This window comes from Prunus mume, linkage group LG6, assembly GCF_029339155.1.
Source record: "Prunus mume cultivar Tortuosa linkage group LG6, ASM2933915v1, whole genome shotgun sequence".
NCBI classification, from domain to species: domain Eukaryota; kingdom Viridiplantae; phylum Streptophyta; class Magnoliopsida; order Rosales; family Rosaceae; genus Prunus; species Prunus mume.
In genome coordinates, this window is record NC_142703.1 from 17,399,729 (window position 1) to 17,424,113 (window position 24,385).

General features: G+C 36.4%; 1 protein-coding gene across 2 annotated transcripts; it reads left to right on the forward strand.

Moving 5' to 3' along the window:
• The first annotated feature begins 17,278 nt into the window (after positions 1 to 17,278).
• Positions 17,279 to 20,804, forward strand: LOC103335581 (polyol transporter 5-like). Of its 2 annotated transcripts, none has more exons than XM_089054028.1 (4): positions 17,279 to 17,364; positions 18,787 to 18,904; positions 19,024 to 19,370; positions 19,561 to 20,804. In XM_089054028.1, exons 2-4 carry the CDS (start codon positions 18,793 to 18,795, stop codon positions 20,635 to 20,637), a joined length of 1,536 nt encoding a protein of 511 aa, XP_088910154.1. In that variant the 5' UTR covers positions 17,279 to 17,364; positions 18,787 to 18,792; the 3' UTR covers positions 20,638 to 20,804. The 2 variants fall into 2 exon arrangements, with proteins under 2 accessions (XP_088910154.1, XP_088910153.1); XM_089054027.1 differs by lacking the exon at positions 17,279 to 17,364 and adding an exon at positions 18,370 to 18,595.
• Positions 20,805 to 24,385: the final 3,581 nt, after the last annotated feature.

The following is a 24,385-nucleotide window of genomic DNA, read 5'->3' on the forward strand; positions in this document are numbered from 1 at the left end:
ATACTGGTACCAACAATAGCAATACAAGGCACTGGCATCAGCAAGAGCAACAAGGCGGGACATACCATGCATCATCAATAATCAACACTGTCCCCAGCAAGAGTCATAATAGGCGGGACTAATAACATTGTCCCCAACAAGAGACCTAACGGTATGAGCAGCGATCTGCACCGACAAAGGACATAGTAGTCGCAGCAATAACAATGACAAATACTTCCATTATTGCAAAGACAACTTCTCTTCACTCCCTCTCTCCCCCTGAAGAGAAGAGGTCGTCGGAACCATAAGAAAAGTGGCACTTAAGAAACAAAAGCGGTGACGCTCGGATGTAAAAGAATCAGCCATGGCGATAGGTAGCTGAATTGCAGTGGAATAGATGAGCAGCAGTGTCACTCCCCCTCAAATCCGACGATGTATGAGAGTCGAGATTTGGAGAAAGTAACACCCAAATAAATAGAGAGTAAGAAAACACAGATGTTTCTGGGCAGGAAGTGAAACACATTATTAAATGGGAAAAAGGGCCATATATGTGTGCACAGAGAGAGAGAACTAGAACGACTGTGTAAAGGGAACAACGACAATGTAGCTTGGCAGGACATAGAGAGAAAAAGGCCAGCTAGGAGAAGGCTCGGCGAGCGGTGACGAGGCTTGCGGAGGTTTGAGATGGCTCGGTGAGCGGTGACGAGGCTCACGGAGGAAAGAAATCAGGAAATCAGGCAATCAATGGCCAAGGGGCCTGTTGCCCATATGGTATACATTTAAAAGAGAGGCTCGGATGTGAGCGCAAGAGACTGAAACTAACATGGGCTCAATCTGATTTTAACATAAAGCAAGCTCATATAGAGATGAAGATTAAGAGAAAAAAGGCAGCAGCAGGCATAGGTAGAGGAAAAGAAAGGTAATGACTCAACATAAACACGGTAAGGACAGAGACAAGGGTAAAATTGCAGAAAGGTGCGGCTATGGCTAAGGTAGAAGACATATATCCCTTTCACTCCTCCTCCTCTCCTTGAAGTGGAGGGGAGGAGAGTACTTTAATTTCAAAGAGAACGCAAGCACAGGTCACAAGAAAAACTAGGCTCTGATACCATGTCAAACAAAGTATGGCAAATATTCAGTTATGCTAAGATACGCTCATATTCACACATATTGACTCATATTCACACATATTTTTATTCTTCTCCACTATGGAGGTATTTATATAAGTACAAAGATGTGTTAACCCTAAATAAAATAGGAAATATATCTAAATTACAATAGGAAGTAAATATAAATTATAATAGGAAATAAATCTCAATTATAATATGACTAGATAAATGGTAAGTAACTAAAATCCTAACATAGTAAGGAACCAAAATCCTAACTAAGGACGGACTCGCCAATAGTACGAACGATACCTAGCCAAACAAAAAAACCAATGTTGTGTCAATGTTCCCTTGATTGGGTTCAAAAACCTAATTTGGCCTTAAGGTAACCATAGATTAGGTTAAGACTTAGTTAATTCGGACCCAATGGTATGATTCGGGCCAAAGTAAACCCTTATTTTCGGGCTAAGAAAGCCCTATTCGGACCTAAAAACCTTTGTTTTAGGCCTATCCAGCAATGAACAGTTATATTACTTTGAAAAGTAAAGATTAAAAATATAAATTGCAGCAAAGTAAGGAGCAAGAAAGATAAATGGCAAGAATGTAAAGTGAGATTAAGGTAAATTGAAGAGTAAGTAAAGTTCCAAAAATTGGAGATTTCTCTATCCAGCCCAGGCATGATAACAAGTTAAGACAACAACTAAAGATTTCTCCATTTAGCTGTTTTAAAGAAGAAGTTACGATAATGAAGAGATTGGAGATTTCTCTATCCAATTGGTTATAAGTTTTAGTTGTTTAGAAGGAAGCTAGCCTAATTGTTTAACAAAGATCATACCAAGAAGATGTCAGAGCTATAAAAGATAAACGCTTGAGTTGTTAATTGGTTATCTGGGTAGCAAGTTGGATGTTTGAAAAGCTTGAAGCTTGTTCAAGTGTTTAAGAGACGTTGCATCTGATTTTGGAGAGAGAGTCCTCGAGTGTTGCCATTGAGCCTCTATATTTATAGGCAAAATATTCCAATGATGACAGTGGTGGGTGGAGGATAAAACTTGAGTGTTGTCCAATGTCAGCTACAGACTTGCCCTTGTAAGTTGATTCACAAGTAAGAGACAAAATATCTTAGATGAAGATACTGGCTTCAAGGGATGTTCCTTTGATTTGCTATCTTTTTGCAGCTGGAAAACAAGTCGGAAGACGGCTCCTCTTAGTTTTGGCATCAGTCAGCCAGCTTGCTTCCTTGTTAAGAGAGACAACAATCAAGTCGCTCTTAATGGTGAAAACCCATTTTCAGCAGGTTATGTAGGTGAACTTGGTAAAGGTTACCCACTCACTAACGTTAGTGTGGGTCAAGGTTGAGATATTTTGAGATATGAGCCTTTGAGTGAATTTAAACCAAGTAGTGGCCCAAACACAAAAACAAAAGCCCTTTTTGTTGGTTTTGAAAGAATGAAAGTGGGCTCGGATCCAATGTAATTTTAATATTTAAAAAATAAACAAATTTTGGTCTGTTTTTCAAATATGGTACAAACACGTGTAATTTGGTTAGAAAACTTAAATATATTCTCCAATATTCGGTTTTGGTATATCGAACAAAAGCACAAACAACAGGATTTATAAATTGTAAAAACTGCAACAAAACTGAAGAATTTTCAATTCATATACTTGTGAGCATGTGAGAGAGCTAATGGGCGGCTATGGCTTATTAAAAGTGGGATTTCGGGATGGATTGTTGACAAATAAGTTTGGATTTAAAAACAACTTGGTCTTCTATAGTAATCGTTTTATGTTATATTAATATTTTAGGGGATGCTCCTTCAAGCAAAGGACCCACTCGTGTAGTGGTTTGGAGCAATTACTTTATCAGACAAGGTCCTCTGTTTGAGTCCTAATATCTATGTAGTGTGTATGAGTTCAGTATATTAATTTCTTTCTCAATAGGAAAAGTCTTTAAATATATATATATGTTGGGGTGGCAATAAATTTTTTCAAATTCTTCTTCCACTTCTTGTCATTATCATTACTACTAGTCATCATATATCAATCCTTTTATCGTCGAGCCATGTAATTTCAAAGAAGACCGAGCCCATTAATTTCAACTAAGAACTAAATGCAATAGGGTACGTACTTTCCATGGTGAACCCAATTTGACTATGATATATGTACAAAATTAAATTCAACGAACATTAACAGGCATTACAATGAAGGCAGGAAAGGATTGGTGGCTTGTTCTGTAGCTACGTATGATGAAGCATATGGAAAAAGTACTGATTTTTCTTTGGTGTTGGACCAAGCATGCCGGTTAATTATGATGAACATATGTCCTTGCTTGCGTCCAAAGCAATTAAGCCAAGGACACGACTACCTGAGCGTTTACACGCCGTTGCCCAAAAAATAATAATTTAGTATATGTTTTTCCAATCTATAGTTTGGTTAAAGTATAATGTGAATACAATATTAGATCCTTATCCATATAGTTCTTGCAGGTTCCCTAGTCAAGATCTTCCATCACATGCATCATTTGGTGCAATATGGTCCACAGAGAGAATGAGAGTCCAAGTTGTGAACCTCTAGGAGTTGAAAAATATGAAGAGCATGCTGCACTGTGGGAACATATGTCCTTGCTCTCTTCAAAATTAGTCACACATCACATTAATGTAATCCACTGGAAATTATAAAATGTACAACACAAAGATTGTGGCCTACAATCTTCTGATTAATTCATCCCAAATTCCAAGTCATTAAGTCAATATTTGGAGCTTCTGGTTGAAAAGTCTTCAAGGAAAAATTTGGCATCCATATCAATATGGAGTCTTTGAATGCATGTTGCGTCCAAAGCAATTAAGCCAAGGACACGACTTCCTGAGCGTTTACACGCCGTTGCCCAAAAAAAAAAAATTTAGTATATGTTTTTCCAATCTATAGTTTGGTTAAAGTATAATGTGAATACAATATTAGATCCTTATCCATATACTGGTAAGTTGGTAACCCAGAAATCAGATTTAGCTGCTTATTATCTGGAAGAGTTATGATTTGGCCAAATTCATGCCCTTACTCAACATAGTGATAAGGTAGATTTGAAAACAGCTACGAAAAAAGAAACTCCAAACAAATGAACTTTGTAAGATTCCAATGCTTCAAGATACATAAAAGAAGAAGGCAGCCAAGGAGAAGGAAAAGTTCTTGCAGGTTCCCTAGTCAAGATCTTCCATCACATGCATCATTTAGTGCAATATGGTCCACAGAGAGAATGAGAGAGTCCAAGTTGTGAACCACTAGGAGTTGAAAAATATTAAGAGCATGCTGCACTGTGGGTACCCACAACGTTCTAATATGGAATTTAGTTTGGAAGGGCACATCAATTTGAGAGTAGAATATTGAAAAAAGAATCTATTGCAAGACAAATGTGAGGTGGTGAGATTTGCAGCTATCAGTTTCAAGCAAATGAGAGTTTCCTAATGAGCCACCGAGGGTTCTGCTTCGTTGAATCAAATACTTGTTTAACATTTATAGTTTGTAATGATTTCTGGTGGTGATCCATCTTTATCTTAGATAAACTAGTTTATTGGTTGGTTTTGTTGTAACCCATTAATTCAACAGATTCAACCTGCTATGCAAATCTTGCGGGTCAATGAGGAATCTCCCATGAAGAATTAAATGGATCGTTCATATTAATAATAGGATTTTACAGATGTATGTAGAGAATCTCACCAATACCAATATTTATTAATATCATAGTGTGAAGAGAAACCCTAGCCGCTAAAAGAAAGAGAGATTTTTGGATCTCTTCGGATTTTCGGTGTTCTTTGGGTCTTGGTGAACTTATGTCGATCTACTCTTTTTTTGGCAGATCTAGATTTTAGTTGTGCCTCATCTTGCGAGGCTGCTCATTAGTGTGTTGTGGCCCTGAAATAACTAGGTGGCACTGTCTATGTCATGTCCCAAAGGAAGATTAACAGCAGTTGGTTTTCCTTTTGCTGGCGTTGTTTTAGTTTTTTATTTTGATTTATTTTGTTTAATAAAGCCCATAAACTCTATGAGTTTTCTGTTTTTATTTTTTCTATTATGATTCCAGAAACTTAGTTGAGTTTACTAGGTATTCTTAGTCTCTCTCGGAGAGTCATGCCAGTTAGTAGATAGTTTGTGTTCTTAATACTAGCCCCTTGGCACATGCTCACGCATGTGCCATTGGTTTTATTTTTTATTTTTTATTTTTTATTTTATTTTTAGAATTAAGAAAAGATAACATGGGTAGGTAGTTATGTTCCATAAAAGTATAACCTATTATCTGATTTTGTTTTTAATTTTATTTTGTTTTAATATGAAAAATGTGAATTTACCATATTATCCTCATTTAATTAATAATTTCAATCCTTAACGTTTGAATTAATCAATGGCAATTTCTAGTATTTTGAATGTTTCACCATTCTCTGCCTTTTGCTTTATATATATAGATTATTGGACTAGATTCGGAAAAATTATGGCAGTTGAGAGGGGTTATAGATTATTGGACCAGATCGTTTCACCTTTTTAGTTGACTCGGATAATAATGTATAATAATCGGAAAACAAAAAAATTTATTAAGAATAATGCAGATGATGAGAATCACAATAAGTTGAAAAGTATTATTAATTGGGTAATTAATTGAAAATAAAATAAGGATCATGGTGGACCAAGAAAGCATATATGTAAAACACGGGAAACTTGTATGCTGTCAAGATCGGAGCCACATAAAACCCTAGTTCATGTGTAATTCACATGCAACTAGCTGTTGTCATATCCCTATCTGTACTAAGATTATTTCTAGCAATGATGAATTTTTTTGAAAATTGACAAGTTGACAAGTTTGGGAGAGAGAGAGAGAGAGAGAGAGAGAGAGAGAATCATTAACAAATAAAATTAAATATAATTTTCTTTGCGACATTTGAAAGATTAAATAAAATTAAATAATTAATAAATAACAATTGAAATAAAGGCTAACAAAGATTAGGATAGTGACTTAAATAGGAGAGCACAAATGCTAACATGCCCAAAAACAATTGATTAAAAAGGGGTAGAGTTTGAGAGAAAGTTGAAGGGTATTTGTTCACCTGTTTTGATTTAGTTCCTGTGATGGTAGGGTTCCCATTGGCTTGAAAACCCTTTGTGGTCAACAAGTCAACTTTCTTTGGTGTGCGAGCGTGCCAATGTTAGCAATCAAGACCCTAACAGACTTATGGAAAATAGATAACTTGCGCCCCAAGTTACTGACTTGAAACAAGTGATTCTGAATTTGGGTGAGGAATATCTCCCAAGTAACTTATTTTCTTGCCTCCAGCCAGTGATGGCTTCACAATTTCTTACAGTAAAAACTAATAGTTCTGGCTAAAATGAATATTAAAAATAAATCAAACTGTTTTAAAGAGAATTGCGTATTACACAATTTAAAACAAAAGGGAACTGCCATGTTTGAAAGGACATCAGACCATTGGGCTTCGATTTACTGCTTGGATTGTTGCTGTGATTCTGGCTGGATGGATATATCTGTGCTGGATTCAAATGTCAGCACCTTCAACTAATGAGGTTCAACTAGAAATCGATACCAATGTTGAGATTGACAGAGCTTTAATCTAATTTAGCCATGGAGAGGCTTGTTGAATGGGCAGAATTGAGATCTCTTCATCTGAACAAGGCTGGAAGTGACTGGATTGACGATTGCTTAATGTATGGTTTTTACTATTTTCTTTTGGCTTCCCTTGACAACTTTGTAATAGGATGTGTGTTGTTATTTATCAAGCTCAAGTTTAGATTAAGGAAAACCTTTCTTGGTGCTCTTCTCTAACTTCTGCTGTATGGAGGTTTATGCAATTTGACAAAGGTATTGTGCATTGCATATCATTTCATAAAACAGTCTTCATAAAAATGATGACTAGTCATCCGTTTCTCAGATGACTAGTCATCCTTGCTCTGTAGGATTTCCAGCTGGATAACAAACTGTTTTGTCCTATTCCTCTTTCTCTCTCTCTGCTGCCATCTGGACTTTCTGACCTAAGGAATTTTTTGGCTGTAAAGGCTACGTTTTTGGTCATTTGGTGGTTGTCTGTTTTGGGTGGAAGTTTTGGAAAGTTTGGCTTGCCATCTTTCGCTTCTTCTTCCTCGAGAGAACCATCTTATTTCATCTATGAGTTTTTCCAATTGATTTCTTTTTGAAAAACTGCATTTGAAACACGAATCTGCATCTAGCTACTTAAATCATTCTCTCATTTATATCTAGGTCAGATTCAAGATTGATTTCTTCAAGAGTATGGTTTCTTCAAGAAATTGGTCATTCTCCTTTGAATCCAAATTTTGGTTTCGGTTTGTGTTGGAGCTTGCAAGCTAGTGCCATGGGATGAACGAGCTGGAGAAGGAGCTGCCATTGCCATGAAGAACTGAGCTTCAAGCTTTGCTAAGTTGGAGAAGAAGATTGCACAAAGGAGGTATAGCTCATCTTCCTAAATAGATCTAGGTTTTTCTTGAGCTTGCTTGTGTTCCTTTGTAAGAATCTTTTTCTACTTAGTGGATTGCCTGGTCGGTTGATGACCCCGATTTTCCCAATGGTGGGTTTCGGGTAAACAGTTTCTGGTTTCAAACTCTGTAAATTTTCTGGGTTTGTGTTCTTGACAGTTGACTAGTCATCTGGGTTTGTGCAGTTGACTAGTCATCTTTTTCTGCTGTTTGGTGTTTGCTTGATTCTGCTGTTTGGTCTCACACACTTTCACCATAGTTGTTGCTAGCACAAGGGATGCCTAGATTGACGGGTCCTTCTGAGTGCCTAGGTTGTCACTAGTAATTCTCTAGGCTTGCAGGTACATCTTGGTGTGCTCTGTGTATATTATTATTTGGTATAATTCATATATGACAGTTGACTAGTCATAAGAGTATTTGGTCAAGGTCTAGAGTGTGTGAAGTTTGCTGCGTTCTTGGTTGAATATCTTTTAAATTTACCCCTCCTCACCTAAGTACCAATTTCAATTGGTATCAGAGCACCAGCTCTTAATATAAATAGAGAGATCCTTTGGGTGCTAATTGGTATTAGGTTTGCAAACATAAAAATGGACCAAATTGCTCATTGCATTCATGATGAGCTTGCCTTGTTTGTTCAGAAATATAGAAGGGTTGTCAAAGGTAAAACCAAAGTCACTAGGAATTGTCAAAATCTTCTTAGCTCGTCTACATGTGTGTCTCAAGACAATGTTTTTAAGGAGATGAATTTTTTGGACTCTTATGGCTTTAGGGAGGACAAAAGTTTGAAGGGTCTTGTAAAGTGCTATCTATGTGGTGGTGCTGGTCACACTGATGTGGAATGTGCAAATAACCACATGATAGAGTCTAATGGGAGAGATGAGTCAATTAGTGCACAATGGAGTGATAGTGATAGTGTTGATTCCAATAACTATATCACTTCATCTTTTGAAGAGACAAATAATTTTGCCCTTGTTGGTTCTGTTCATAACTCTAGCATTGCTAGAGTTCATGTAGTTAAGGAAGGAAAATCTGATTCAAAAAATGAATCTGTGTCTGGAGATGATAGGCAGGATGACCAGTCATACAGGAAACAGGATGACCAGTCATACCTGGGTATGTGTGAAAAGTATGATGTCCTTTTTACTGAAACTTCCAAGCTTAAGGAAAGAAATTTCCTACTTGAAAGGAAGGTAAAGAACCTGGAAATTCTTAATTGCACTTTTAAAGAAGCAAATAATGAATTGAGTGAAAATATTGAGACCTTGAAGAGTGAAAAGGATTCATTGATTGTCATTAAAAATGACATTTCAAACCAATTGAATGTGCTCAAGGAAAACAACTTGGTTTTCCATGCCTCCAACAAGAATTTGTTGACTCAGATAAATGAGGCAAATGACATGGTGATCAAGCTTACCATAGGGGCTAAAAAGGTGGATAAAATATTGAATATGGGTAAGGTTCATGGAGACAAAATTGCTTTTGGTTATGGTTGTTCTAGTTCATATGCCCCTCCTCATTTGACCACATTTGTCAAGGAGTCAAATACAAAGTTTGATGTTTTAGAGCCAACTAGGACTCAAAGATTCATTCCTACTTGTTACCATTGTGGTGTGAAAGGTCATATTCGACCTAGGTGTAATGCTCTAAGGAATGTGTCTAGAGCAACCGATGCAAATGGCTTTAAGAACCATATTTCATCTCTTAAAACATGTGAGCTTGCAAAATCTGTTATTTGTACAAGAGATAAACATTTTTCACTTGCAAAATTTGGTTTTCAACAACCAAAAAGGTTCATTCCTATATGCCATCATTGTGGCACATTAGGACACATTAGACCAAAGTGTTTTGAGTTTAGGAATTTTGAGAAAAAGCCTTTTGTTCATTTCAAGAAAGTAAATGACAACTCACTTCAAACTCAAGTGAATGATCTTCTTTATAAAGCTGTCAAAATTCCTAAGGTGATCTCTATGCCTCATAAAGTCTCAAAAGTGAAGCAAGTTTGGATCAAGAAGGAAGACCATGTTCTTCCTCATGTTGGTGACTAGTTTCTTTATCTTATGTATCTAGACCATTCTCTTGTTTGTGGTTGCTTCATGGAGTCTAGATACCCTGTCATGCACATGCATCTTACTTCTTCTTTTTTATTTTTTATATATTTATTTCATTTTTGTTTTAGAAAGATGTGGTCATTGTGTGCATGTCTTTTAGTCATCTCCCTCACAATCCTTTGAATCTTGAGTCCAACTAAATTCCATGCTTTATGTAAGAACTTGGTGACATTTGACTAATTGACTTAAGACATTTTCTTGCACAAGAGATCTTAGTAATTGCCTTGCCTTGCAATTTGTGTCTATTGAGAAGCAACTAGCTATTTTTTTATTTTTTCTTCTTCAACCGCTAGATACTTGAAGGTATTGATTTCCTTCTATTGGGTTGTGCAAAATGGATTAACTTGTATTTTCAATTTCATGTGCTCATAATATGAATTTCCATTTTGTTTGTGTTAATAAATTGCATGTAAGCTCTCTTCTCTCAAGATGCATGATTCTTATGAGTGGAAGTCTTTTCATGATGTTGTAGGTGTGAAAGAGTTATCCCCATTCTTGTCTACAATTTTGAGCATTTTTTGTTGAATATACTTGGGTTGCATGATATGCTTTGAGCTATCTATAAAGTGTCTAAGATCACTTGTAGTTGTCTCTCTACCTTGATCTTTTGATCCATTTGGAAATCAAAATGCAAATAAATTGTTGGAGTAAAAGCCTTGGAAAAGCAATGTCCACAAATATAGAAAAAGCATTTTCGGACAAGCAAGTGTGCTATACTTCATTTTTTATAAAAAGGTAAAAGCGCTTGGAAAAGCATTGTACATCATCAAATAGAAAAGCAAAATTGTACAAGCAAGTGTGCTATGCCTTTCTAAAATATTGATAAATGTCAACTTTTGGATCACATTTCTTGGTAGGGTTTATGCCTTGATTTCTAGAACTTATATTAGATTTGATGCTTGGAAAGTCTCATGCAACTCTTGGAAATCATTATTGAAGCTCATATTGAATTAGACCTCATTTTCCCAAACTCCTTACTCTAAGCTTCATGAGAAGTTCTAACTTATGTGTCTCATTGATTTTGGGAATTGAGTGCATATATTGCCTTGGCAATAGATTAACAATTTCCTATTTGTGTTTTTCCAAATAACCTAAGCACATGTTATGGAGATGCATGTTATTCTATTGCATGTCGTTTTTCTAATTCAAATTCTAGTTGCTTCCATCTCAATATGGCTTATTATGCTTGGATATCTCTTTGTATGCTATGTCTTGGGTCAATGTGTTTCATGCTAGCTTTCTGGAAATCATTTCTGCCTCGCATGACTAGTCATCCAATCTAGCATTCTTTGTGTCTCACTGATTCATTATTGGTTGCATTTTGTTGTGTTATTTGTTGTGCTTAAAGGGGCTCTACACTTTATGTCATTCAAGCTCTTTTCTTTTGATGTGGTTTGGACTGTGTTGAGTCTTATTGTATGCATTTGTGAGCATACTTTGGAGTCATTGACTACTTGGTAGTCTCTCTTGTATCTATTTGGCTGTGATAGTCCATACTTTGCTTTAGTGAAGCTTCTTCATTGACATGTCATGGGTTTGGTCACACATTTGAGAAATCTGTGAGTTTGCTTGTTTAAGTAATGTTGGTGTTTGTCTTCTGAGCCCATATGACTAGTCATATATACTAGTCATTGGTCACTGGTATTGGTTTGGTCTTAAGGTATTTAGTCCTTCTTGGATTTGACCCATGTTACCATATGTGACCTGGTTGTCTCTCTTATGGGTTCCTTAAGTCACTTTTGAGTAGTCTTCTATTGATGTTGTTGCTTTATGTAACTCGAATGATGATTGTCTTGGCTGCAATCTCATGTTTGCATTTATAGGTCTATTGCACTTTGTGATTTTTCCATGAAAGGGAGCTTGTCATTTGCTTGTCCTTGGAACACTTTGTAATGTTATGAACTGCTTACATCTTGTTAGGATTGATCTCGGCATAGGCCTTTAATTCTTTTCTTTTTTAATTCATGTGCTTGAAGACTTGGTCTAGACAATGATTGCTGAACATCCCTGGTCACTTGATATGTTTGCTAGTGCTTCTCTGTGTATTAGCAAAGTCCTTCATCTTCTATAAGGTCGATACTAAACATGATGCTTATTGTGATTACTGCTCTGGTTGACTAGTCACTATATGCATACGCTGATTGTGGTTGACTAGTCATCATGATCTATTTTCGTTTCTGACCGTGTATCTGGTCTTGTCTCTTATTGTTTAGCTATGTCTCTGGCCATCAAGTCATGCTGTATGCTTAATAGGGATCTTGTGCCTTTTGGTGAAATTAATTTTCACTCTCTAAGAACTAAGACCATTGGTTATGACACAAAGCACAAAGGCTCACTTGTCTTCTCCTTGTCTCATTTACACCTTCTGTTTCAACACTGGTACTGTGTTTATGTGTGGTTGTGTTTGGATGATGCCACTTTGGTCTATGACCAGTCACCTTAATAAGTTGGTCTTGAAATCCTTACGAGTTTGCTGTGCTATATGAGTTTTGGATTGTTGGCTAATTTATTTTGTTGGGGGAGTTTCTTTGAGATGCATGTGTTTTGGCAACATTCTTGCTGATTCTTTTTATCATTTTCATACATCAATGTTGCCTTTCTAAGCCTTATCTTGATTGATTTGCTCTCTTTTATTCTTGGCTGTGTCTATGAGGTTGTTGGTCTTTTGATGCCACCTTAAATTTGGACATGCGTGACTAGTCCGTTTCACTAGTCCACTCTCTTCTTCTTGTGCTTTTTGGAAGCTATGTTGTGTTTTTGGACAACCTAGAGACTTATGTCTTGTGTTCTTTCTCGCATGTCCTCAATCTTGAGCAAAAATTTAGGGTTCATCTTGCTTGGTGCTTTCTTCAAATTGACAATGATTGATGCCTTAAATTTTGAAACCTTAGTACTTTGTCTTGATTTTGTACTATGGTGTGTAAAGAAAAATTCATTGATTGTCCCTTGTTTTGATAAATATGTTGCTGAAACTCTATCTTTTTAAGGGAGTTTCTTTATGTGTAATGTGTACACATTGAAATTAAATTCAGCCACTTGATTTTAATTGCTTTAGGTATGATTCCTTGCAACTTATGCTCCATTTCTTATTCTCTTTAGCCTGATGCACTTTTGTGTTTGTTGGCTATTTATGGAAAGTTCGCTTAATGAGTACGTCAAAGGTTAATTCCTTTATGCTATATGATACTCAGGGGGAGTATGTTTTCTAAATGGGGTGTTTTTGCTTTAGGGGGAGTTTCTATTTGTGTAGTGGTTTTAATCTTGTACCCTCCGCAGGTCGGTAGGGGAGTTATTTTGTAATCACATTGTGATTAGTCTGTGCATTTTGATAGGGGGAGTTGTTCTGTCCTGTTTTGAACAACTAGTATTTGACTAGTCATAAATCTATGTTCTGTACTGTTTTAAACAACTGTTATTTGACTAGTCATCAATCTAAGTTATTTGCTGTTAACCTTGTTCATATATGCCTATCACTCTGTGGTTACTTTTGTATGTTGTTTCTATTTCTCTGCCTTTTTGCACTTTCCTTATCAACAAGGGGGAGAACACTCTCAACCCCACATTGCATATTTTTTTAAAAATTCTGTGATAATATGCTTGTTTTTGTGCCTAGAAGATTTGTTGTTCTTGCAGGTACCTTCACTCCATCATCTCCTTAATCTCGGTTTTGGGTTGAGTGTTTTTAGAGAGTGTGTTGTCAAGGAAAGCCAAAAAGGGGGAGATTGTTAATGTATGGTTTTTACTATTTTCTTTTGGCTTCCCTTGACAACTTTGTAATAGGATGTGTGTTGTTATTTATCAAGCTCAAGTTTAGATTAAGGAAAACCTTTCTTGGTGCTCTTCTCTAACTTCTGCTGTATGGAGGTTTATGCAATTTGACAAAGGTATTGTGCATTGCATATCATTTCATAAAACAGTCTTCATAAAAATGATGACTAGTCATCCGTTTCTCAGATGACTAGTCATCCTTGCTCAGTAGGATTTCCAGCTGGATAACAAACTGCTTTGTCCTATTCCTCTTTCTCTCTCTCTGCCATCCGGACTTTCTCGACCTAAGGAATTTTTTGGCTGTAAAGGCTACGTTTTTGGTCATTTGGTGGTTGTCTGTTTTGGGTGGAAGTTTTGGAAAGTTTGGCTTGCCATCTTTCGCTTCTTCTTCCTCGAGAGAACCATCTTATTTCATCTATGAGTTTTTCCAATTGATTTCTTTTTGAAAAACTGCATTTGAAACACGAATCTGCATCTAGCTACTTAAATCATTCTCTCATTTATATCTAGGTCAGATTCAAGATTGATTTCTTCAAGAGTATGGTTTCTTCAAGAAATTGGTCATTCTCCTTTGAATCCAAATTTTGGTTTCGGTTTGTGTTGGAGCTTGCAAGCTAGTGCCATGGGATGAACGAGCTGGAGAAGGAGCTGCCATTGCCATGAAGAACTGAGCTTCAAGCTTTGCTAAGTTGGAGAAGAAGATTGCACAAAGGAGGTATAGCTCATCTTCCTAAATAGATCTAGGTTTTTCTTGAGCTTGCTTGTGTTCCTTTGTAAGAATCTTTTTCTACTTAGTGGATTGCCTGGTCGGTTGATGACCCCCAGTTTTTCCCAATGGTGGGTTTCTGGTAAACAGTTTCTGGTTTCAAACTCAGTAAATTTTCTGGGTTTGTGTTCTTGATGCTTGACTAGTCATCTGCAGGTTTGTGCAGTTGACTAGTCATCTTTTTCTGCTGTTTGGTGTTTGCTTGATTCTGCTGTTTGGTCTCACACACTTTCACCATAGTTGTTGCTAGCACAAGGGATGCCTAGATTGACGGGTCCTTCTGAGTGCCTAGGTTGTCACTAGTAATTCTCTAGGCTTGCAGGTACATCTTGGTGTGCTCTGTGTATATTATTATTTGGTATAATTCATATATGACAGTTGACTAGTCATAAGAGTATTTGGTCAAGGTCTAGAGTGTGTGAAGTTTGCTGCGTTCTTGGTTGAATATCTTTTAAATTTACCCCTCCTCACCTAAGTACCAATTTCAAAGGCTACTTCAGTACCTGTTCTGCTTGATTATAATCATCTAAGAGCTATTTTAGCAATTCTGAAAGATCAAATAGCTCTATAAATTTGTTAAAATTTTCATATTATGAAAAACCTGAGTTCTGCTTGATTCTATGCACTAAGATGATTTCTAGCAATGATGAATTAGGTTGAAAATTGACGCGAGAGAGAGAGAGAGTCAAATGTTTCCCAAACGTTTGTGTTCTAAATGATTTTTTCTCCAATTTGTGAAATGGAATTTTGGATGCATGGATGGCACGTAGCTGCAGATGTGTGGAGAGCAGAAAGATTGATCAGGAAGGTATATGCTTTGTTCAATTGTTCCTTTCCCTTGCCGGAAGCAACCATATATGTTTTGTCATTATGGTTTCCATGGAATTTTACCTGTTCGGTGCTTTTGCAAAGAAATTTAAAAAGAAGAAAGGACTGATGTTCGTTTACCTCATCTTCCACATTCTGTTTTAGAGCACTACAAGGACAACATTTTGTTTTTCTTTTTAACCATTTGGACACCATAATTGTTCACTCAATTATTTACGTCGCTCACTTTTTGACTCACTTATTCCCATTAGGTGATATATTGACAAATACATTAATATTGTCACGTCATTTCACAAAAAAATTATTGGCTCTAGCTTTATTGTTTATGGCTATGTTGGCTATGTTGATTCTTTCCGATAAAAATCAAATTAATCATTTTTTTATATTATTCATGAGGAATATAGAGAGGCAAAAGAAAAGGAACTTATTATACGGTTCAATCAAATAAGACTCCTCATCCATTGGAATCGAATTGTGCTTTTAACATAAACGCTTATAGAAGTGCTCGCTACAACATCATTCACAAAGCTGATGAATTTTTTTTGACTACATAGTTGTCTAGTACCGAGCTTGCAATAATACTAGAGAGACAAACTATTCTCTCAAGTTTTGATTATTAATTAATGCAAGAATACATGAGTGAGATATTAATTTATGACTCTAGTACACATGAAGATTAAGAAGTGAATCTAAGCAGCAACAATACGGTGGCAATAACGGCGGTATTGGCTTTGTTGGTTTTTGGTTGTTTGTTTGCAGTTTTTTTATTTTGTAATAATTGCATCTATTTTGTGAGTTGGGTGTTGGATACTTTTCTAGTCTCTACTTGTATTTTGTACTTGTGAGAGTTAAAAGTTATAAGGCTTAATATTATGAAATGTTCCTATGGTTTACAAAACTATCAGACTGCATCCTTAATATATATATTTTTTGTCATTCGTGGTCCTCAAGGTTAGTACATGCGCTCCTCACAAATGGTCCTCGCCATTAGATTCCTGAGGTTCACACACCTATCATAAATGGTCCCATAATTTTTTTATTTTTCCTTTAAAATTCATAAAATTTTGGTTTGCTTTTTAAAAAATAATTTAATAAATTTTGCAGGGACCATTTGTGATAAATGAGTGAACTTTAGGATGTTTTGTGATAAATATATATGCCACGTCAGTGACGGAGTTTTTTATGGAACTTAACTGCATGGATCATTTGTGAGCACCATACTAACCTTGAGATCCATAAATGACACAAAAAAGCATTAAGGATGCAATCTAATAGTTTCGTAAACCTTAGGGACGTTTTGTGATATTAAGCCAAAGTTATAATTGTATTGGTAGATTTGGGCTCTGTGATTGATGTCTTGTTTATTCATGCATGTGGCTTTTATTAATTCCTTCTCTAACCTTTTGTGGCCTGTCTGTATCTGGATTAACCTTATGTGGTTACTATGTTTCCATATTTGTATTACCCCTTTGTGAGCATTTGTATTTGCCCTTGTGACTGATTATCTTTGTACCTAATGGATGAAAACAATTATCGTTTTTCTCTCAAAAAAAAAAAAAAAAAGTGAATCTAAGCAAATCGACTACTTAAATATATAATTAATCTGATTTTCTAATTACAAGAATGAAGAAGAGGATTCTCTAAGCATATTATTAAAGAAGATATTGATTTAATCTTTTTAGCATCTATATTTAATTTATAAGTCTCCATTTTTGAATCAACTAACAACAAAAAGAAAAGGTCGAAAGTAATTTTCTTGATTAAACTGGGAATCTAGTTTATGATTCGACAAATTAATCAAAGCATGATGGTTGACCAAAACAAAATAAAAGTTGATGACTATAGGGCAAAGAACAATAAAAACAAAAGGAAGACTAATTAAAGTTGCACGTTTACTGGCATCGTGGCCAATATCAATACGAAATTCCACAAGATATTCCTCAAAATTCGAAATTCCACAAGATATTCCTTTAACTTTTGCTTCTATTTTCATTTGAGTTCTTGGTGACCATTTCCTCTTGAACTAGAGCTAGGTTGTACAAACTAGAACCTCCATTCCAATTTGGTCACCCTACATATGACAAAGGATAAATGAGACATGAGAATGATAAATAAAACATTATGTTAAAATGTGTTAATGAAGATAAGTTACCTGAAGATAATTTTCATGGACTGTAGGATATGTTATATTTCATGTCAACGGTGCTCAGTCTTAGATTATCAACCATATATGTTGACTTGCATTCAGAAGGCCATTAACACCACACTTGATGCCTAGTCTTAGGAAAGACTTACTATTGCATTTTTCATGGCTTTGTCTTGATCTGTAATTATACTACTTTAAGAAAGAGTTTGCTTATATATTGAATGAATTATATTCTATTCCTCTCTCACTCTCTCCTTGTCGCTGCTCACTCTCTGATACTTCTCTCTCTCTCTCTCTCTCTCTCTCTCTCTAGATCGAGATGGCTGACCCGATCACTGAAGACTTTGATCCGCCACAGAAACCCGAGCATCAGTTTCAAACCCGTTTCCATAGCCAATATTGTACATGTTATTGCAGTCAAAGCCTCCACTTATGACGCAGAGAATACATTATCTACTTTAACACCATAACCCGCCACAAACTTGTAGCGCAGAGAATGCATTATCCATTTTAATCCCACAACCGCCACAAATTTGCCGTTGAAGTCTTACAACAAGTTTACTAGGGATTTTTATTATTACCAGTAGGATTTAAATACTCTTCTTTTTATTTTAGTATAAACGTTTTCTATGTAATGGAGAAAATAAATTTTATTCTTATTAATAGCTCAACAAGGACCTATATATTGACACCCAACCATCATTCATGTTATTGGGAAAAAAATTACATAGAGAGCATCAGTATGACGAATATGAGTAATACCTTACCAAGTGACCTAGAGAGCATCAGTTTCAAACCCGTTTTATTGCAGTCAAAGCCTCCACTTATGACGCAGAGAATATATTATCTACTTTAAAACCATCACCCGCCACAAACTTGTTGCGTAGAGAATGCATTATCCATTTTAATCCCACAACCCGCCACAAATTTGCCGCTGGAGTCTTACAACCAGACCAACGCCACCCTCTCTGTGGTCCCTGGCTTCCAAGCACCATCCACATTGATTTTGAGAGTGTTAGCCTGAGAGGTACAAGTAGTGAAAGACCGACTTGCACCACCATTTTCCCTTATAAATCCCTTTGCAATAATTAATACTACTTTAAGAAAGGTTTTGCTTATATATTGAATGAATTATATGAGTAATACCTTACCAAGTGACCTAGAGAGCATCAGTTTCAAACCCGTTTTATTGCAGTCAAAGCCTCCACTTATGACGCAGAGAATACATTATCTACTTTAAAACCATCACCCGCCACAAACTTGTTGCGTAGAGAATGCATTATCCATTTTAATCCCACAACCCGCCACAAATTTGCCGCTGGAGTCTTACAACCAGACCAACGCCACCCTCTCTGTGGTCCCTGGCTTCCAAGCACCATCCACATTGATTTTGAGAGTGTTAGCCTGAGAGGTACAAGTAGTGAAAGACCGACTTGCACCACCATTTTCCCTTATAAATCCCTTTGCAATAATTAATACTACTTTAAGAAAGGTTTTGCTTATATATTGAATGAATTATATTCTATTCCTCTCTCACTCTCTCCCTGTCGCTGCTCACTCTTTGATACTTCTCTCTCTCTCTCTCTCTCTCTCTCTCTCTAGATCGAGATGGCTGACCCGATCGCTGAAGACTTTGATCCGTCACTGAAACCCAAGAGAAACAAATTCGCCATTGCCTGCTCCCTTTTGGCTTGCACGCCATCAATTTTACTGGGCTACGGTAATTATCCTATTAGCACTCCAAATCGTTTTCTCATACTTTTTTTAATCTTAATTTTTGCAAGAAAAAATTGTTGGTTTTGGAGTGTATGAACTGAGCGTGGTCACTTTTGTTTACAGATATTGGTGTGATGAGTGGGGCAAACCTCTCCATCCAAGATGACCTCAAAATCAACGACGTCCAGATTCAAATACTGACCGGCACATTGAACATCTACTCTGTCATTGGCTCCGCCTTGGCCGGCAGAACCTCCGATCGGATCGGGCGCCGGTACACCGCCGTCCTCTCCGGAGCCATCTTCTTCGTCGGGGCTATCCTCATGGGCTTCGCCCCGGGCTACGCCTTCCTTATGTTCGGCCGGTTCGTTGCTGGAATAGGTGTTGGCTACGGTCTCATGATCTCTCCGGTCTACACCGCCGAGATCGCTCCGACTTTGTCCCGTGGCTTCCTCACATCTTTCCCTGAGGTTTGTTTTCTTTCCTTATTTGTTTATTTACCTTTTGTTTTTGTTTTTGAGCCCGAAACAAAACTAAGCTGGTTTCATGTGAAACAAAAGTAGGAAGTGTTTGTATGAGTTTTTTTGGCAAGTGTTTTATGACTTTTTGTGGTTTATAGGTGTGGAATTTATACTAATTTATTTGGATAAATATGTACAGGTGTTCGTCAATATTGGCATATTATTGGGGTACGTCTCCAACTACGCCTTCTCCAAGCTCCCAGCTCCCCTCTATTGGAGGTTTATGCTCGGCATCGGCGCCCTTCCAGCCATTATTCTCGCCATCGGCGTCTTAGCCGTGCCAGAGTCGCCGCGTTGGCTCGTCATGCAGGGGCGACTTGGGGACGCCAAGCGCGTCCTCGACAAAACCTCAGCCTCCAAGGAAGAGGCTCAGTTGACGCTAGACAACATCAAAGAAGCCGCAGGCATCGCCAAAGAGCTAGACGACGACGTTGTTCCGGTCTCGGAGAAAAGCCATGGTGAAGGCGTATGGAAAGACTTGATCTTGCACCCCACGCCAGCCGTTCGCCACATTTTGACCGCAGCCCTCGGCATCCACTTCTTCGAACAAGCTTCGGGCATAGACTCTGTCGTCCTGTACAGCCCCAGGATCTTCCAGAAGGCGGGGATCAAATCTTACGACCACAAGCTCCTTGCAACCGTGGCCGTTGGATTTGTCAAGACCATTGCCATCTTGGTCGCCACGTTTTTCCTTGATCGGTTCGGGCGGCGCCCGTTGCTTTTGTCCAGCGTGGCTGGGATGATATTTTCGCTCGTATGCCTCGGGGTGGGTCTCACGATCATCGATCATCACAGCGACACGGTCCCGTGGGCCATCGCATTGTGCATCACCATGGTGTTATTGAACGTTGCGTTCTTCTCGATTGGGTTGGGGCCCATAACATGGGTTTATAGCTCTGAGATCTTCCCGCTGAAGCTACGCGCGCAAGGAGTTAGTATGGGAGTGGCCGTTAACAGGATAACAAGTGGCGTCATATCCATGACTTTTCTCTCACTATACAAGGCCATTACGATTGGTGGGGCCTTCTTTCTCTACGCAGGGATTGGTGCGTTGAGTTGGGTCTTCTTTTATATGTTGCTCCCCGAAACCAGGGGAAGAACCCTTGAAGAGACGGAGGTGCTGTTTGGTAAATATCACAGGTTGGAAAAAGCGAATGCCGTGCTCAGGCAGAGAGAGCAAGGCTTTGGTGACGAAAACAAAAGTCAAGTAAACTAGGATTTACAGTCCAGTCCACTAGGGTATACTAGGGATTTTTATAATTACTAGTAGGATTTAAACTCTTCTTTTTATTTTAGTATAAATGTTTTCTATGTAATGGAGAAAATAAATTGTATATATTTTTATTCGAAAGGATTTTCTAATGTGTTTTTCCCTTGTAATAATTTTTTTTTGTTCTTTCAAAAGCAATAGAGGAATCACTCTCTTTCCCTATTGGAAAAATGGACTTCTTTATTCTCATTAATAGCTCAACAAGGACCTATAGCAATAATTGATATTGACACCCAACCATCATTCATATTATTGGGAAAAAAAAAATTACATATATATACCTTATCTTTTGTTGTTTTATGATAGGCTATAAAATATTATTGATGTGAAACAATTAGTACAACAAGTTTGATTTCATATTAAGGGCCAAGGACAGTTTCTTAAGGGGTGTATTAAATTAGGATTCTAGAGCGTTTAAAAAGATTTTAAAAATCTGAGTGTATTCAATTCCGATTTATACCAACTTTTAAAAAGTTTATAACAGTTTTGGTGTATTCAATTTAGACTTGTTTGATTTTTCAAAATGTCCATCTAAATGTGGGTGTATTCAATTTGGACTTGGAAAAAGTCCAAATAAATTTACCTGTATTCAAAAGGAGATATATTTTGGAAGGATTTAATTAAGTGTTGGAGTTTGGAGAATTTGTAGGGTTTAGGTATAAATAATAAAGGCCAACAGAAGTCCAACCTCCACCCCAAAGATTTCATATGATGTGTTTTTTTTTCTCTTTGTGTTAGAAATTTTTCCATCGTTTGGCAAACAATGCACTGACCTTGGGTGGTTACAAGCGTCCTGTATTAAGCAAAGCTCCTCCATTAGTGATTTCTTCAAATCAACCAATTGGAGTTGCTGGGAGGAAAGCTCGGCTAGAGATTTTTAGATCTCTGATAAGTTCCCCTGGAGATCATCTCAGCGTGAAGCCAACGTCAAGGCGCGGAAGGTTGAGATATTCCATCACCTATAACACTACTAGATGATAGGGCCCTAGCTTTTTGGAAAAAAGGGGGTTTTTTTATTAAAAAAAAATTGAATTTTTGGACCAAGAGTTTGCTGTTCGTGAACAAAATCAAAGGGAAATTTTCAACTCGTGGAAGTTTCAAAGGGAAATTCATTGTTTAGGGATGAAAGTTTCCAACTCGTGGAAATTTCGAAGAAAAATTCATTGTTTAGGTATGAAAGTTTCTAACTCATGGAAATTTCAAAGGAAAATTCATTGTTGTGCATACGTAGACGGAGAATTTGGAAAAGAAAAAAAAAAGGGATGGTTGACTAGTGGCTAGGTCAAGATAGTTTAAAGAAAATAGTATTGGGAAGAAAGAGTGATAAAAGAAAATAGTATTGGGAAGTCTATGCAAATATATCTGAATCTATAACAAAAGTTCATACAAAAGTATGGAAGTCTATAATAAAAGCCTATACAAGTTTATTTAAAATCTTGGTAAAACCTATATGAGTTATACAATTCCATGAAATCTGTCACTTAAAAAAAAATCTTTCAAAATCGTATTCAATCCTAATTGAATACACCCCTTTTAATCATGAATTACAATCCTCATGCAATACATCGAAAATAAAATAAAATCAGGATTGTCAGTATGACGAATATGAGTAATACCTTACCAAGTGACCTAGAAAGCATCACTTTCAAACCCGTTTCCATCGCCAATATTGTACATGTTATTGCAGTCAAAGTCTCCACTTATGACGCAGAGGATACATTATCCACTTTAACACCATAACCCGCCACAAACTTGTAGCATAGAGAATGCATTATCCATTTTAATCCCACAACCCGCCACAAATTTGCCGCTGGAGTCTTACAACCAGACACTACTACAAAAAAAGCAAAAGACGACGGGAATTCACAGTCGTGTATTCAGTTTTCAAACCGTCGTGAAATCGACCGACATCTATTTAGGTGTCAAACTACGACGGCTTTTCACCGTGTCGTTGTTTATCTGTAAAGACGACGGTTTTTAAAGAAAATCGTCGTTGTTTAGAGGTAAATATCGTTAATTATAGGAGAAAATACGACTATTTTTAATAAAACCGTCGTGTATTGTATGTAAGGAGGACGATTTTTTATGAAAACCGTCATGGATTGTTTATAAAGACGACGGTTGTTTTATAAAAACCGTCATCTTTACATTCAATAGACGACCTTTTTAAAAAAGGTCATCTTTACTTAACAATAGATAACCCTTTTTTAAAAAAACCGTCATCTTTACATATAATAGACGACCTTTTTTTTTAAAAAAAATGGAGGTATTGTTAGGTATTTTTTTTATAACGACGCACACAAATAAAAAAGCGTCGTCTTATTACAAAGGTTTTCTTCAGAGTTAAAATCTGACCAAAAAACGACAGCAGGTATGACAAGCGTCGTCTTTTAAAAATCAAGTGTCCTTTTTTTGGTAAAGACATGGTTGTTTTGAAAGAACTGTTGTCTATTATATGTAAAGATGACGGTTTTTTTTTAAAAAAATGGTCGTCTATTATGAAGTAAAGATGACGGTTTTTTTTAAAAAGGGTCGTCTATTATATGTAAAGATGATGGTTTGTTTAAAAAAGGGTCGTCTATTTTATGTAAAGATGATGCTTTGTTTAAAAAAAGGTCGTCTATTATGAAGTAAAGATGACGGTTTTTTTTACAAATAGGTCGTCTATTATATGTAAAGATGACGATTTTTATATAAACCGTCGTCTATTATATGTAAAGATGACACTTTTTATAAAACCGTCGTCTATCATATGTAAAGATGACGCTTTTTATAAAAAAACTGTCGTCTATTATATGTAAAGATGACGATTTTTATACAAACCGTCGTCTATTATATGTAAAGATGATGCTTTTATAAAAATCGTCGTCTATTATGAAGTAAAGATGACGGTTTTTTTATTATAAAATGGTCGCCTATTATATATAAAGATGACGCTTTTTATAAAAAAGGGTCGTCTATTATATGTAAAAATGACGCTTTTTATAAAATAAAAAAAGGGTCGTCTATTATATGTAAAGATGATGGTTTGTTAAAATAACCGTTAAATCATGATTTTTCATTGATAACCGTTGAAATTTTTTGTCCCATTACTTGATCTCTGAATGTTTATTTTTTCTTATTTTTGGGGTATATGATCTCGAAGGATAAACAAACAAGTTTGACAGTTGGATCGTTGAAACTAGTTTCTTAGAATGCGTATGCCATCAAAACAATATATTCACTAACAATTAAGAGTTTACACTTTCGTTAAATATAACATAAGATTTTGTGGTATCCACTAGTGTAAATATTTTAAATTGAAGATCAAATTCAGTCATTGTATTCATATAGGGTCAAGGAGTGTAGCGGTAAAAAATCATCAAAATCGGAGTTAAAATAACTGTTAAATCATGATTTTTCATTTATAACTGTTGAAATTTTTTGTCCCGTGACTTGATCTCTGAATGTTTATTATTTTGGATTTTTGGCATATATGATCTCGAAGTATAAACAAACAAGTTTGACGGTTGGATCGTTGAAACTAGTTTCGTAGAAGGCGTATGCCATCAAAACAATATATTCACTAACAATTAAGAGTTCATTTATACTTTCGTTAAATATAACATAAGATTTTGTGGTATCCACTAGTGTAAATATTTTAAATTGAGGATCAAATTCAGTCATTGTATTCTTGTAGGGTCAAGGAGTGTAG

What these genes read in the sequence shown, in the direction of transcription:
- LOC103335581 (XM_089054028.1), top strand. Translation starts at nt 18,793, where the DNA reads ATGGCTGACCCGATCGCTGAAGACTTTGATCCGTCACTGAAACCCAAG. An exon ending in ATCAATTTTACTGGGCTACG is followed by an intron (nt 18,905 to 19,023) that starts GTAATTATCCTA and finishes TTTTGTTTACAG; the next exon opens with ATATTGGTGTGATGAGTGGG. An exon ending in TCCTCACATCTTTCCCTGAG is followed by an intron (nt 19,371 to 19,560) that starts GTTTGTTTTCTT and finishes AAATATGTACAG; the next exon opens with GTGTTCGTCAATATTGGCAT.